The 15,914-nt window shown below is 40.2% G+C and overlaps 1 protein-coding gene across 2 annotated transcripts; it reads left to right on the top strand.

Annotated features, from left to right (window-relative positions):
- Nucleotides 1-8,309: 8,309 nt before the first annotated feature.
- Nucleotides 8,310-13,829, top strand: LOC115582716 (uncharacterized). Of its 2 annotated transcripts, none has more exons than XM_030418852.1 (6): nucleotides 8,310-8,620; nucleotides 10,260-10,903; nucleotides 11,091-11,192; nucleotides 11,496-11,557; nucleotides 12,791-13,051; nucleotides 13,216-13,829. In XM_030418852.1, exons 2-6 carry the CDS (start codon nucleotides 10,270-10,272, stop codon nucleotides 13,252-13,254), a joined length of 1,098 nt encoding a protein of 365 aa, XP_030274712.1. In that variant the 5' UTR covers nucleotides 8,310-8,620; nucleotides 10,260-10,269; the 3' UTR covers nucleotides 13,255-13,829. The 2 variants fall into 2 exon arrangements, with proteins under 2 accessions (XP_030274712.1, XP_030274711.1); XM_030418851.1 differs by having other exon boundaries at nucleotides 8,311-8,620; nucleotides 11,088-11,192.
- Nucleotides 13,830-15,914: the final 2,085 nt, after the last annotated feature.

The raw sequence follows: 15,914 nt of genomic DNA, 5'->3' as shown, positions 1-15,914 counted from the left end.
CACAGTTTCCCTCTGGTGATTGCTCCCGTGACGTCGAGCAGATAAACTTTTTAGTTTGACGGTAATAGTGATGAATAGAGGTGTAAGTGTGGGTGCACGGCTGCAGGGCTGATACTCATTATCGCCTCGTGTCAGCTGTTATTAACGCCTGCTCGCTGCTGCTTCTCCGCACTGATGTCACGATGGCATCCCTCCTCTCCCTGCCTCTGCCTCTCTGCAGCTCTCTATTCAAAGAAAAGTCCTGTCTGAGAATGTGTCACATCACAAGAAGGAGAAAGAGAGTCGCATTGGTTGTTTGTTTTTTAAAAATATACATCTGGTGTCGTGGTGTCGATGGCAGACTGCAGGAGCAGACGTTTCTCACTGTGTGTTCTGTCGGCTAATTAGGAGATGAGTCGGATACAGCCCCGCTAATAATAGAAGTCACGCAGGAGTGCAACAGATCGAAAAGTGACATATTGAGGAGTTTTTTGTGTTGTTGTCTGGGATATAAAGTAAAAAAAAAAAGGGGAACTGAAATATAATTGGCACCACATTTTGAAAAAAACAATGATGGAATGTAGTAGTACATTTACTCAGCAACTGTGCAGTACAATTTTGAGGTACTTGTACTTAACTGCCACTTTATACTTCCACTCCATCGATTTATTGTACTTTCTGTTCCACTGCATCTCTTTTTGATAACTTAAGTTACTGGTAAATTCCCAGCAGCACTTTTTTAATTCATTTAAACACACTGATTCCAATTATCGGAAAAATGCTTGATAACAGATTTGCTATACAGCCAGGTGGATTTTCACTCAGCAAATAGAATACAGTATATATATAGATGCAAATATATATATGTATAATTTACTTTATGTGTACTTTTGATACATAAGAACAATTATTGCCAGAAAATGACAGAAAAAAAAGTTTTTAGTCATTACTCAAATTCTTTCCATTTTGGTGACTTTTACTTTTAACAAACTGATATTTTAACACGATTCTTTGCCGCCCTGTGAGAACCAAGAACAGCCCTGTTAAAAATCAATACATGTGGAGATATAAAGTTCTCACTGGACAGAAAGGATGTATTTAAAAAATGTAGTCTGAAAAGTAACTAGTAACTAAAGCTGTCAGGTAAAATAATGAGTGAAGTAAAAAATGCATTATTCCCTCTGAGATGCAACGAATTAAAACAAAATGGAAACACTCAAGTACAAGAACCTTGAAGCTGCACTTGTAGAAGAGTACTTGAGTGAATGTACTTTCCACTTTGTGCTAATAAGAGTTGCTGCTCTCAGTCTATTAAAACAACACTTCATCAGACGCAAAAGATCTGGTGCTGGGAGCTTGACAATGCCTTTGACTGTGATAGCTTGAAAAAAAGCACCAAATTAAATATGCAGACCAAATGAATCATTTATAAGATTATCTATCTTGGCTTCCCGAGGCGAAGAGCTGGCCGTTTAATTTGATGCTTTACTGTCCAGTACAGTCGCATCAAGGACAAACTCTCTGTCAGGATGTCAGAGAAAACATCTCATTTCGATTTTTTTTCTAAACACCAACATCTCTGCTCTGCTGTTTCCTCCTCCTCCTGTCAGCTGTTCAAGTCATTTCCTGCTCACACACGCTGGCTGTTGTCTTTGCTGTCTGTTCAGCTGCCTTGTTTAATCTTAGTCACTAGTTAACGGTCAGGTCAGCTGGCCGCCCTTCTGCCCCGATGATCACTGATCGCGCAGTGATAAACCAAAGACGAGGCCTGATAGCATTTTAGCAGTTAACGGACAGGTGGCTCCGGCAAGGTCAGAGCCAATGTGAGGCCGCCATCTATTATTCATCAGGTGTTCCACGAAGAGATCATATCCATCCTGCCTCTGACGGAGAATCGCCACAAGAAATTCATTCAAAGACCAGCAGATGGTCCGATCCACTGTGACACAGCAGACTGTAACTGCAGCCCTAAATGGATCTATAAATATCAGCCTGGCATGACTCTCCTCTCTTACTCTCCCGCCTCACCGACGAGCTGTGTGAAGCTTTTAAAGTAAAACAATGCACACGAAAGTTCAGACAGCGAGTCTCACGCCAGTGGATTGGGTTACTGTTTTGTCAGCGGGCACGTTATAAACCGGTGTGTACTGTAGTTCAGGAACCCCAGAGGGCAAAGTCACTTGGGCAGAAATCCCTCACAAAGTCTCCTGTTTCTTCCAGTGACAGTAAGTCTCCTGGAGGCAGGACAGAGGACACGGGCTGCAGTGACCTTGGCATTTTGGATCAAAGTGCGGACGCGGCGCTGCTTTGGAGCGCAGCTGGTGTAATATTGAGCCAGGCAGTCCTTGTGGTTTAATATCGATCAGCTGTGCTCACCTACAGTATTACCTCAGCCATCGATTCAGCGCCCTGACTTTGCTGACCAAGAACATTCAGACATGGCTTTTGCATTACTTGTATAGCATCTTTATAGACTCCAGGCCTGACATGATTAAATTGAGCAAAGCAAAAAAATCCTCACCAAAAGAGAGAAGAGTGCATCGTGACAAATGAGCAGCGTGTTTTTTTTGGCAGTGAGCTCGTTGAGGGGCTCCATCTGCTCTCTCTCAGCGCTGAGAGGATGAAGGACAGACAGGTGGACTCATCATCCCGCAGCCTCACCGGGGTTGACGGAGGATCAGAAAATTCCTGACGCAGCGTGATAACACATCCGGAAGTCACTCTGTTTATCACTTTCAGTTTCACTCGCTCCACACAATCATGCCAGAAAATCCCTGATGTCATTGAGGCATCCCACACGCCCGCATATATACTGCTGCCTGGAAAGTAAGATAACACATGAGTCAACTTCAGCATGTCTTTGATATTACCCAGATTATATTGTAACTATTAAAATGATGGATGAGGCAGGTGATGTTCTTTCTTTCTTTCTTTCTTTCTTTCTTTCTTTCTTTCTTTCTTTCTTTCTTTCTTTCTTTCTTTCTTTCTTTCCTTCTTTCTTTCTTTCTTTCCTGCACCAGCAACACATTTGGAAGGAAATGTAATCAGTAAAATATTAATTGACATCATTTCTTTTCCACCAAAATGTTCAATATCGCAGTACAATATCTGCCTGTAATGACTACAACATTGATTTTCACCAGTGAATTTGAAAGATTACCGTCTTAGTTTATAGAGGAAAAATCTGCTGCTGTTAATGTCTGTTTTTATTTTATGAGTGATGTAAAAGCGTCGGAGTTGTTTCCAGAAAATATAAAACTACGTTAAGCATTCACAGATTCTGTCCATCAGTGACACAACAGGAAACTCTTGTGATCTTGACTGAGAGTTTGTGGCAGAAGGACTTTGTTCCTGAAAACTCTTCAATTATTCAACTGACATTTTGGTCGACTTCAATAATTCAGAGAGGCTCAAAGGAGCATTTTTGATGACCGGCTCTCAATATATCACACACACACCATGATAATGGTCAATCAATAAAGCATCTAGGGTGTATCATATGCACAGGTAATGCATAATTTTTGGATGCAACTGTATTCTCCAGTGTCTTTCTGAATCTCCTGTTGTGCTCTGGATGGATTTTCCCATCAATCATGTTGAGACTGAGCGTGGAGTCCCACGACAGAGAGGGCGAGGAACGATCCAGGGAGATAAAGATTTATGACAGGTAACTGCACGCTGACAGCTCGGCTGCAGTGCGTCAGCCCTGGAGGTCAACGGCCAGACTTGTGTGGGACGAAACGTGAGTCTCACATTTGTCCTGCTTAACGCCCATGAAAAATAAAGGAGGTGACCTGAAGTATCACCCGGGATCAGACAGTAGACGACGCGCTGCCTTCAAATGACCACAGGCTGCCATTTCACATCTGGGGCGGCCAAATACTGTACGTGCACGATATGGCGATATGGTCATCCAGCTGCAGTGTGTTACAAAGATGAATCTGGATAATTATACAGATAATTACCGAAATTATTCTGATAATAGTAAAGATTATTAAAGACAAGCTTCCAGAATGAAAAGAAATGTATCCAGGCTACCTGTAAACTCACCCACTGCTGCTAAAATAAAGTTTACTTCATTTCACCGTCTTCATATTACAGTTATTGATCTTACATAACCACATATAGATACATTACCTCATCCCTGCTGCAAACAGCTTTGTTTCAAAAAGAAAAATAAGATTTAAAATGCTCTCCAGTTCAAGGTCTTTGTCAACATGGCAGCCAGAGTCAACAAAAAATGTCCTTGTAGCTGCTTTAATAGAAAAACAAAACATATTCTCTTAGGTTACACACAGGTTACAATTTTAGCAAATTCTACTGTTTAGAACTTCAGAATCGACTGTGAGATGTAAAGCTAAATAGCTTTAAAATCCAACAGGAGTGGAGGAAATATTAAGATAACTTAGTGGAGCAAAAGTATTTATACTTCAGAAATAAAAAATACTCCTTTGACTTGTTTAAGTTATACGTTGAACATAAAAGTACTGTCAGCAAAATGCACTTTAAAGGTTCACTTTGGAAGATAGTTGATTTTTGAGTCTCATTCCTATTTTGTCAAATACTGATGCCATCCCAAAGCATCTGTATTTGACAAGATGAGAATGAGACTCAAAAAAAAAAGCAGTGAACCTAAGTATCACAAATTACCCCTTGTGCAAAAACTGTCCCCTGTGAACTTCACTATTATATTATCAGATTCATTATTGTGAAAGGAGCCTCATATGTTGTAGCTTGAGGAAGTGGACGTAACTTGAACTATTATGAATGTAATATTAATAATAATAAACATTTACCTTTATATAGCACTTTACAAAATACTCAACGATGCTTCACAAAGAAAGAAAGAGTGCACATCTTTGCATAATTTAGACTAGTTTGATCAATGATGGATCTTTTTATATGTGTTGTTGGTAAAACATGTCTGTAAATAAATAAATCTGTAAACAGCAGCTGAAGCTGTCACAGCCGGGGTGCAGAATAATATCAGCTGTCTGATAAAAGCTTTAAAATGAAATATCAGAATTTCCGCCGACAAGCCGATAAGATGACACTTTAATTATGTGTACGAGACGCAAATCACTGATTGAGTGGTTATCTTTTTTTGTCCAGCGAATCCCTAAAAGCAATGCACGCCGTCGTGATAAGAAGACAATATGTAAATCCAAGAACGGGAGAGTGACGTCTGCAAATAGGTGGAAAAAACGTGTGCATATATCGGCATCTATGCTGGCAATCTGCCCGAGTGAGTCGAAAGATATCGGCACCGACAGTCAACAGCAAACATGAAATATCAAGCCTGTTTCAAATGAATGTATTGGAGTGAAAAGTACAATGTTTCCATCTGAATTATAGAGGACTAGATGTATAAAGTAGCTTGAAATAGAAAGGCTCAGGTTAAGTTCAAGTTCCTTGTATTTGCACTCAGTTACAGTCCGCTGCTGCCTTCAGTGAACTCAGGTGACGTGTCTGACGTGGGACAGCATGCAGAGGTGGGTCCGCAGTGTTGAGTGTGACACCCGGTGGCTTCACTCTGGTACTGCACTGAAGCAAACTGGTGGGAGGTTTCCACTGACTGTTAATGTAAATGTTTAGTTGTACATTTATTTATTCTAAATTGGCACAAATGAGTCTTAATTTTCTAGGGTCATCCCACTTCGTTAAAGTGAGATCCCACTTTGTTAAAGTGAGAATTTTTCCAATTAAAATCACAGAAGGCTGATTAAATGTTAAAATTACCTTCTGCTGGAAACCAGTCATTTACATTCAAGATACAGTGCGACATAATTAGGAGAAATTAAAGTCAGAGTTTCCCTTATGACATACAACAAGAACCAGATATGTGATTTATGTATATGTAGATCAGCTGGGGTCATTAGGTCGCTGATGATTAAACTACAGTCTGCTTAAACTCTCCAGACAAAACAAGGCTTAAGGAAAGAATCTGCTTTGTTAACTCTGAAACCGGCTGCACCACGAACGAGGCAGCAAACCAGTTATGTTGCTTTCATTTCACACAAAGCCTCTCGTGTTTCCAGTAAACAGGCCAGGTTAGAGATTACATATAAAGTCAGATACGCTGGTCATAAAATGCTGTAATCGATGAAGAATAAGCAAAGGGTCAGACTTCCCTCTGTGAAAACGGTTCTACTCCGAACGCTTCCTGGAAATCTTTGACTGCAATAACCAAACTTCTGCTGTAATCGGGCCGATCTCAGCTCATTCACGTCTGCAAACTGGAGGGAAAATTTACAGCACTTAAAGAAACCTCTTGAGATCATAATAGCTCGGTCAGTTCCCCGCAGCGGTTTATGATTAACTAGATTACAAAGGTGAAAATGATGATGAAGTGATATCAGTCATAAAAGTGAGCAGCCTGGTGAAATCTGCAACCATGGAGGCAAACTTTGAAAGCCCTTCCTGGGAAGAAGATAAGAAACTGCGGATAGAAAGACTCCTGGTTTCACACATGTGAAACGCCCATCATATCAGTTTAAACAATAAGTTGTATGAAAGAAAATTCATTGGCAACTATCTTAATAAGAAAGGAATCAGGTTTCAGCTCCTCAGATGTGGCGACTGACTGGATATCTTTGGGTTTTGGACACCTGAAGTTGCCACCGAGCTTTGGAAAGTTAAACAACCAATGAAAAACATGATTGTCGGATAAATGACAGCAAAAAATATAACTTTCGCGGTATACAACATACCATCACCTTTATCTGTGTATAAAAGTTAAAGGTATGTCACTGTATCAAACTGTTAGGAGTTTCCAATATTTTTACACCCTCTAGCTTCTTTTTTTGTGTATATATATATATTGACTTTGTTTGGCCCTAACTGTACTTAACTTTTAGTTTAAGTTCAACTCTGCTCATAGTTACTGTCGTTTCGAGTGAAACTGCTCTTTTATGGCCTCTATATTTGTCTACTTTCTTATGTTGGGCCCTGTGATGCTGCAACATCTGAATTCCCCTCTGGGGATCAATAAAGGCTGATCTTATCTTCACTTAATGACAGTCTGTTACACAGACCAGCACCAATATGACAAACAGCTGCTGGCTACATTATCTACTGAGGCCATCGTGAATACTCTGTGGTGTTTTGCATACTGCAGGCTTTATTTGCCTGCCGGGAAAATAAAGTTAATCTATGAATCGATACCTGTTGAGAACAGAACTTCGTCACCTGTCGGCACAAATAATGTAAATATGATGCAGCTTGTGTTGTCCTCCTCTGTTGATCTGTTTAGATATATATCCAGCAAGCAGTGGTAATAAAGTACATTTACTGCACTCAAGTCCAACTCTGAGGTACTTGTACTTTACTTTAATAATCCCATTTTTATGCTACTTTATACTTCTACTGCACCACATGTTGGAGGCCAGCACTGTTCTTCTTACTCCACTACTTTTATTTGACAACATTAGTTACTAGTAACTAGCAGATTATTAAAGGTGCAGTATGTAGTTTCAGTGGAAAGACAGATCTTCACTGACTGATTTTCTTTATGTCTAAAGAAACTCAAAAAACAAACCGTCTTTGTTTTCAAACAAAGGACAACACAACTTCATAATGTTTTACTTTGTTTATATGTGGCGGACCCTGCCACATTTCTAGCTTCAAACTAATCAACTAATAAATGAGGATGTATTACTCGATATTGATTAAGCTAATATATAAACTAGATTAAATCAGCACCAACTTCACCAACTGCACATTAGAGATTATTTCACATTAATGCATCAATAATTATAATCAAAGAACATAATATTTATGACTCTTAAATAGGCTGTTAACCCTATAATGAGTACTTTAAATATACTTTTGAAGGCCTTCGACTACCCAAGTTATGCAGTTTTACTTATTCAACTGTATCACGACCTTTACTTCAATAATTTAGAAAGTAATATTTCTGACTCAATCACGTTTATTTGTTTCCCTACATGAATAAACCAGCTGCTCTCTGAGGACCGTAAGTTCCCCATAACACTGTTTGAAGCTGGAAAGAAAGGTGGCAGGGTCCGACACATATAAACAAAAGCTGTGTTGTCCTTTAATGTCACTTTGTTTATTCAGTCATGAAAACAAAGCAAGCTGGTTTTTATATAGTTTGTTAAGTGAAGATCTTTCTCATTTCCTCCCCATAACTACACAGTGCACCTTTAATCCAAAATGATTTTCAGGCAAACTTTAAATGCATCAGTGCCTGAACATGCATGAAATCACATGAAGCTCACTCTGTTTCCCTCCCTCACTCACAGTGTCAGGAGGAAGTGGCCTCTGCAGCTTTAACTTCCTGTAAGTCAAAACGTGGCCAAACCATCGCGGAGGACGATGACGACAACACAGGAGCCGAGAGCGAAACCGTAAACAACAGGGGGCCGGTGTCTGACGTCACCGAGCACCGAGCCTCCCCCCAGCTGGTAACCAGGAAGTCTTGGCTCGCTGTTCGCGTCCTCCGCCCACTCCGCCCCGGTACATGACGACAGGCGGCTCCAGGTAAGAAAAGGAGGGCAGAGACGTGTCTATACATGGGAGGAGAATTTGCAGGTAGAGGCTCTGCTCTGAGGTGGAGCTGCTGAGAGGCAGTCAGAGACAGCTGGAACAAAGTGTGCACGGAGCTGCTGGAGGAGACCAGGTGAGTCAACAGATACACTGACTTAAACTGACCCACTGTCGAACAGCACAGGCTAATTTCTGCTTCTCCTTTTGCTTCACTTCTTTGTTTTTTTTCTCTCCATCTGACTGTTGAGAAGTGTTTGGTGTCTTCCTGCTCCTCTTAATACACAGTTTATACAGTCATACGGTACAACAAAGTAGTTTTTTCTTTATATTTTTCATGTAATTAATCCATCAGGCAGCTTGGAGGAAATCAATTTGTTGTTTTTATTGATTGATGAATTGTCGAAGTAATTTTTTTAGCAATTATTCAGAAGTTCAGGCTTCCTGGTTTGCCGTTATAATCATTTAAATGACTCTGTGTTTGGACTATTAGACACACAAGTATTTGTCAACATGGGCTAAAGAGCATGATGTTGGAGAGTGTTTTTACTATTATTTTTGCTATGTAAGAGCAGATCAGTAATCGATTACTCAAGTAAATAATGGTTAGTTGCAGCGTCAATATAAAGTTTAGGGCTCCGGCTAAAGATTACTGTCATTGTCGATTAATCCGCAGACAGTTTTCTGGATTTATTTGATTGACTCATCAGCATTTGGTCTGTAAAATGTAATTTAATTGTGCTAAAACCCTAACTGACATCTTTGTATTCCTTGTTTTGTCCAACCAACACTCGAAAACCCAAAGATTAGGGGTTAATTATAGCGAATTGCAATAACAAGTCACCAGGTCACAGAGCATTTTCACTGTTGTTTTGTTATGTAAGAGCAGATGAGTAATCGATTACTCAAATAAATGATGGGAAGTTGCAGCGTCTTTAAAGTTTAGGGCTCCAGCTACAGATTACTTCCATTATCGATTAATCTGCTGTTTTCTCCTGAATGTTTCTCATGATTTATTTAATTAACTCAACAACGTTTTTGGTCTATAAAATGTCAAATTGCATTTTTCTAAAGCTCAGAAATCCTTTATGGATAAAAAGTTTAATATCGCAAATTACTTGCAGCGTCAATAAAGTTCAGGGCTGCAGCTGAAGAGTACTTTGATCATCGATGGATCCGCAGATGATTTACTTGTTTTAGTGATTAACTCATAAACTTTCGGTCGCTAAAATGTCTGTAACATTTTTATAAAACTCCAGAAAAATCACTTTTAGCTACTTGTTTTGTCCGACTAACACTCGACGACCCACAGATACAAGGTTCATTATCACAAATGACTCAAGAAATAAATAATTGGTTGCAGCTTCAATGACGTTTAGAGCTATTTTCTTGATTTATTAATTAGGTAATTGAACTTTTGGTCTATAAAATATCAATTACATTTTCCAAAACCAACAAAAATCATCTTTTTTATTGCTTATTTTGTCCGACCAACACTCCAAGACCTGAGTATGCAAGGTTTATTGTTGCATATGACAAATTAATAAAGAAAATTATAATTTTCCGACTTTCTTCTTGACAATTTAATAAACTCTTCGACTTTTAGTCCATAAAATGTCTAAAACTCCCAAGAATCTTTTAATTACTTTTGAAATTTCCTGTCTTATAACTAATTAATCAACAAATCATTCTAACTCTAAAGCCCTTTCAGACACACTTGAAAAAAAAACTGCATAACCTATTGTATGCTTCATGTTGTTTTTCTTGTCTCGTAGTCATCCCACCATGGAAACGCAGACAGAAAATCAACGGCCTGAAAACAACAACAATGGCCAGCTGATTTCTGTGCCTCACAAGGACACCATCCGTCTGCTGGAGGTGTATGTGAAGCGCAGCCTCAGCTTAAATGATGGGGCCCTGGGAAATAAGAAGGGGAGGAAAGATAAGTGGGTAACGATGCCGAACAGGCAAAGGCGACATTCCAGCGACCCTTCCATCCACTTGATGGAATTACCGGGATCGAACAAAGAGGTAGTTGGTCCATTTTCTGCAGTAGAACCTCCGGCAAGTGTGCCTGTGACGCTTCATGAGGAGAAACCCCCAAGCCCTCCAGAGAAACCCCCGAAGAAACCAAAGAACAAGAAGCCATCATTCTGGAAAAACTTTGTTGGTTTTTTCTCGCGGAAGAATAGCGAGGAGAAAGATGAAGATGAGGACAGTCGGACAGAGATGCAGGAGACGGTCAGAGAAGAGGACGTGGTGACCAGCTGCCTGCCAGCAGCGACGGTCACTTTACAAAAAAAAAAGTCCACGAGAAGAAAATCCATCAAGAAGAGATTGTCCATGAGGGGGCGTTCTACGACAAAACTAAATAAATCTGTCAAAGATCTCAACATTGCTGACATCTCCAGAGTTGAAGGTGAGTTTGAGGATTAAATGGATTGACCTGATTTGTGTGATGTAAGACTAATAATATGATTCACTGTTAATGTAACATGGATTAATGTAAATCTGGGTCATGTTACTGTTGTTAACATGCTTTTATGTCAAGATTCCTTTGCATTACTTAACTTACAAACAATGGATTTTTTTTTTGCTTTCAGCAGTCGTGAGTGTGGAAGCGACGTACTCTTACTACGAGAAGGTGTCACAGGAACTGGAGAGGATCGTTCACGAAGTGAAAGAGGAAGATGAGGAGCTCACTGACGGTGAGAAACTGTTCCTCGTTCAGTTCATTACAGTGTCATAGTGCCGAGTTGTGAGGCGTCAAACAGCATCTTTATTCAACACAGGTTAAAGAAGCATTCAGAATACAGTTCATAGCTGACTTAATTTGCATGATGAAAGTTCTGTTGACTTTTAAAGTTACAAAATGCATCGCCATCCTTTCATCTTCGCATATATGATCAACATCCACACATATTTAGTCCCTGTAACTGCTAAAACTGATTTAGTATCCTGTCGCTCAGCACACTGATTAAACTTCCCCTTGCTGTCGTTTTTTTTCTCAGAGCAAATCACCAACAGGATCATTGCGTTGACAAAGCAGCAGGGCGACGCCATCGACGACAAGGTTGGTATTCATCGTTGTTTTTAGTAACTTTGTTGATGAAACTCTAGGTGACAATCAAAAAAAAAGTCTTGCAATGGTTCAGACTGATCCTGTTATTTATAAGATCGTGCATTTAGTGAACTGCTGTAGCTCAGGGGATAGAGTGGGTTCGAATCCCGGCTCCCCCTTGCTGAGCTGAGCTGCATGTCGAGGTGTCCTTGAGCAAGATACTGAACCCCAAGTGGCTCTTGATGTGCAGCCTCTGCCATCAGTGTGAATGGGTGAATGTGGCAAGTGTTGTGAAGCGCTTTGAGTGGACAGTAGACTGGAAAAGCGCTATAGAAATGCAAGTCCATTTACCATTTCATTTATGTAACGTATGATGTGTTTATAAGAAACAGAAAGTAAAAGAGATAAGAGTTCTCAACCCATAAGGGACGTCCTGTGTGGTTGTCACTAGACTGTGAGGATATGAAAACTGCAACCTGAAACGTAAGAAGTAACTAAAGCTTTCAGTCAAATGACGTTGAGTATAAAATATATGTATACCCAGATGTAGTGGAGCAGAAATGTAGTACAAACAGAAAAACTCAGGTGACACCTACAAATGTGCTGTACTTTTTTTGTACATTTCACTGCTGATCATCAGTCTATATTTATTCAGTCTCCTTCCTTACCTCTGTGGGAGTTACGTAATGTGTTGTTCACATATACTACATCCCCAGAGACAGTGTGTCTGTGTGCGTGATAACAGCACTGAAAGTGTACTAACAGCTGGAGAGGAGGTGCAGAGTCACGAGTCGCTGCTATGTAAAACACTGCATGTGACCGCTTTATGGTCTGTGGTAGCTGTAATACCACAGACCAGGTTGTACTGGTTGTACAATGACAGAGCTGCAGCAATTAGTCGATAAGTCGATTAGTGACAGAAAATTAAACTATTTTGATTTTGATCATTTGTACCGTTTCAGCTTCTGAAGTGTGAAGATGTCCTGCTTTACGTTGTCACGTGTGGTTATAAACTGAGTATCACTGAAGTTTTTTGACAAAAGCAAAAATGATGACACCCACGTTTGCTTTAGAGAATCTTGATGAGCATTTTTTACATTTTCGCACATTTTTTTGAGACCAATCGATGAATCAGTACAGTTGTTTTCAGCAGTGTTGTCGCTGTGGTTTATTAGCATTTAAGTTTCACGTAGGTCAAAGTATGTTGTATCTGCTGACGGCCGTCATCTCCTTATCTCCCCCCAGCTGAAAGATAACCCCACCCTGAGCGGCTTCTTCCAGCGGATGACCTACTCTTCCTTCCAGAAGCTGGCCGACGCATATCTGGAGACGGAAGTGACGCCGACCCACTATCCTCCCACCGTCCCGCATACGGCGCCTGAGCTGATCAAGTTGGCCTTTACATACGACTTTACAGCCAAGGTAGCCCGTCTCTCCAGACAGAACGTAGGTCACATCACTGGCCTGGGGAACCGTTATCTAGAGGACCGATTTGAATACAAACAGGTAAGAATCAGACATAATAAATTAGGTCGACCATGTGTGGGCATAGTGGTTTGAATATGTGCTGTATATCTTAAAAATGTGAGAGCAGCATATGAACAATAACCACAAATGAAACAGCCGCACACAGAGGTTGGGTTTAAAACTCTTGTCTTGTCTTTTTACAGGCCTGTTCGGACCACCCAGTGTCTGACAGTGACAGCTGAGGGGCACAAACACGCAGAAACAAAACCATCGCTGCAAGTGAAACGTTTACGGTTCAACTTCTCTCAGGATGTGCTGCAGTCCTTCAACACAGTGGACTAACCAAAAGTGATTTTAAACTGGCAGCTGACAAATCGTGGCCATTTTCGTTTGATTTTAACTTGTCTGTGATGAAAATTCTGCAACAGGGTGTTTGCAGGAGAAGCAGTTGAGCGGCTTCAGACAGTTTGCACGAGCGTTTTAAGCCCCGTCGTCAAACCCATGGCTGCATTTTAGAATCACAAACAGCTGATTCTACAAGTGACACTACTGTATGAATGTGACGCTCTTTTGATTTCTGCACATTGATTTCTAATCAACGAGAAGAGCATCCCAATCATGGTGGATTTATATAAGCTTGACAACTATGTGCAATTTTAGTTTTTTTAAATTGTTTTACATTTCTAGGATTTTAAAAGGAGCATATTTAGTAGAGGTTAAACTCAAACGTGATGAAACTGTGACTTTGTTTCTGTTTGTTGATGTGAATGCAGGCATTCACGCGCCACACTGAAATAAAAGATTTTTAATTTATTAATGCTGATTTGTATTTTGTTTTTGTCATTATGAAAGTGTCCAGCTTAAAAGTTTGGTAAATTAACTTAAGTCTCCCTAACTTTGTCCAGAGTAATGTCAAACTTTAGATGGTCAAGTCTCCTTCAAAGGGCTGCAAGATAACTTTTAGAGAAGGCAGAAGCTAAAAATGTGTTTATTTTGTTTAGGCTTTATAGATATTTTTATATCTCTAGTGAATGACTGGATATTTGTTCCCTCATCTGCCCTCTGATAATGTCTCTCTGGTGGAACAGTGTGACTGAAAGTGCTTCATTTGAAAGGGGTCAAAATCCAAACAGGTTGGGGAAACACCGCCCTACCAGAGACAGTGTGCTAGTTGTGGAAACACTGAGTAATGAACAGACTTTGAGTGTGCCACACCCATCGTTCTCTTACATACTTTTGAGCTGCAGAGACAACAGCCTGCGGTGTTGCACCGAGTGCTTTGAAGAAAAGCATTTCTGCATTTACTGGCATTGAGGTAAACACACTCTGGAAATAACTGCAGCTACTTTACACAGAGTGTGGGCAGATCAGCTAAACATTAATAAGACACGTTCATGTTCGAGTTTGTGGACAGCGTGTAATTAGTGCCTATGAACTTTCGAGATGGAATGTGACAGTCCGTCAGTTCCACAGTTGAAGCATGCAGTGATGGCTCTCACCTGTGGAAGAGGTTTCAGGGTACCTTTCCAACCACACAGATTCCTACTTTAGTATCATTAATATTCCTGTGCATTAAGCGCAACGCAGTGCTGTGCTACACGTCCAGACAGCAGAGAAAAGAGGGCAGTAGATGCAAACAGAGATCAAGATGAAGAGACAGCTGAATGAACACAACAGTCCCAGTGTCCTGACCCGTCATGTGACACAAACCGCTGAAATCTGACTCGTGTTCAGTGAAGCACCAAGCGAAATCTTTCCATACAAAACACACCCACGTTACTTCTTTAAGTTTCAGTTTGAGGTTTAAAGGTGACTTCTAGAGATAATCTCACTGACTTTGTTAATACAAATTCAGGTGAATATCGGGAAAGACAAAAACGCGACGTGCAAGGCAGCAGGGAATGGAAAAGTTATAATCACATTTCATCCAAGGATTGCGAAACTGTGGAGAAAACTCAGTGACTAAATCAGTCATTATGAAATCATAACTGAGTAAACATTTTTAAAAAAACAATCGCCTTGTTGTGATGTGTCTGATGACTAACTTCTACACGACATAACAAGAGCCATGACTCTACAGTACAATTACAGTCCCTTTGACCCATTTAACAACAGCCGCTCGGCTCGTCAAGCTGGTACAGTCCAAGTGTAATTAATAACATTCATGATAGCTCTGCTGCACTGAGGTGTCCCAGCACGTACGATACCAGCCCCGGCCTGTGGACTGCAAAGTTTTCATCAGGTGAAACATCCATTGTGGACACAGGATTACATAACTACTTTTTGATTGAGAGACATTACCATACAAGAGAAATTAAAAATGTTTAGTTTGTCTTTGTCATGGCTGATAAATAACGTTAAAGCTGTCAACTGTCTGACCACGTTAGTTATTGCCACAAAGAACAGAACAATTACATTCAAAACTAAAACTCTACATTTTGTTTGTGTGACCATTAGTTTAAATAAAAGCCTGTTTTGCACTGATGTTTACCGATGTAAAACACTCCTTTAACACAATAACATCAAAATGGGTCTTTAAATACATTGATGAAAACTTGAAAACTCAGTCAATTGTAAAGTGACAATCCTGTTTTGAAATGTGGTGGTGAGGCCACCTTTGTACTTACAGTTGGATCAAGCCTTGTCTCTTTAAGCCGGTGCCATTTTGTGGTTTGAATTATCTGGCCAACGGCAGGACAGACTGACCACATGCAGGGTCTGGATTGCTCAATGATGACTGGTTGCCCAGTCTGGACTATTATTAGCCAGCAACGAAGTAGCTTTCAACATCAAGGGTCAAAAGCCAGACAATTTATTTTAGAGCACTTGAGCAGTTGAATAATTACCTTTACACAGCCTGAATCACAGCTGGTTTGAAACAAAAAAAGGACAAAAAGACAAC

This window comes from Sparus aurata, chromosome 6, assembly GCF_900880675.1.
Source record: "Sparus aurata chromosome 6, fSpaAur1.1, whole genome shotgun sequence".
Taxonomy (NCBI): domain Eukaryota; kingdom Metazoa; phylum Chordata; class Actinopteri; order Spariformes; family Sparidae; genus Sparus; species Sparus aurata.
Note: the sequence above shows the minus strand (reverse complement) of the source record. Positions and strands in the feature narration are given on the sequence as shown.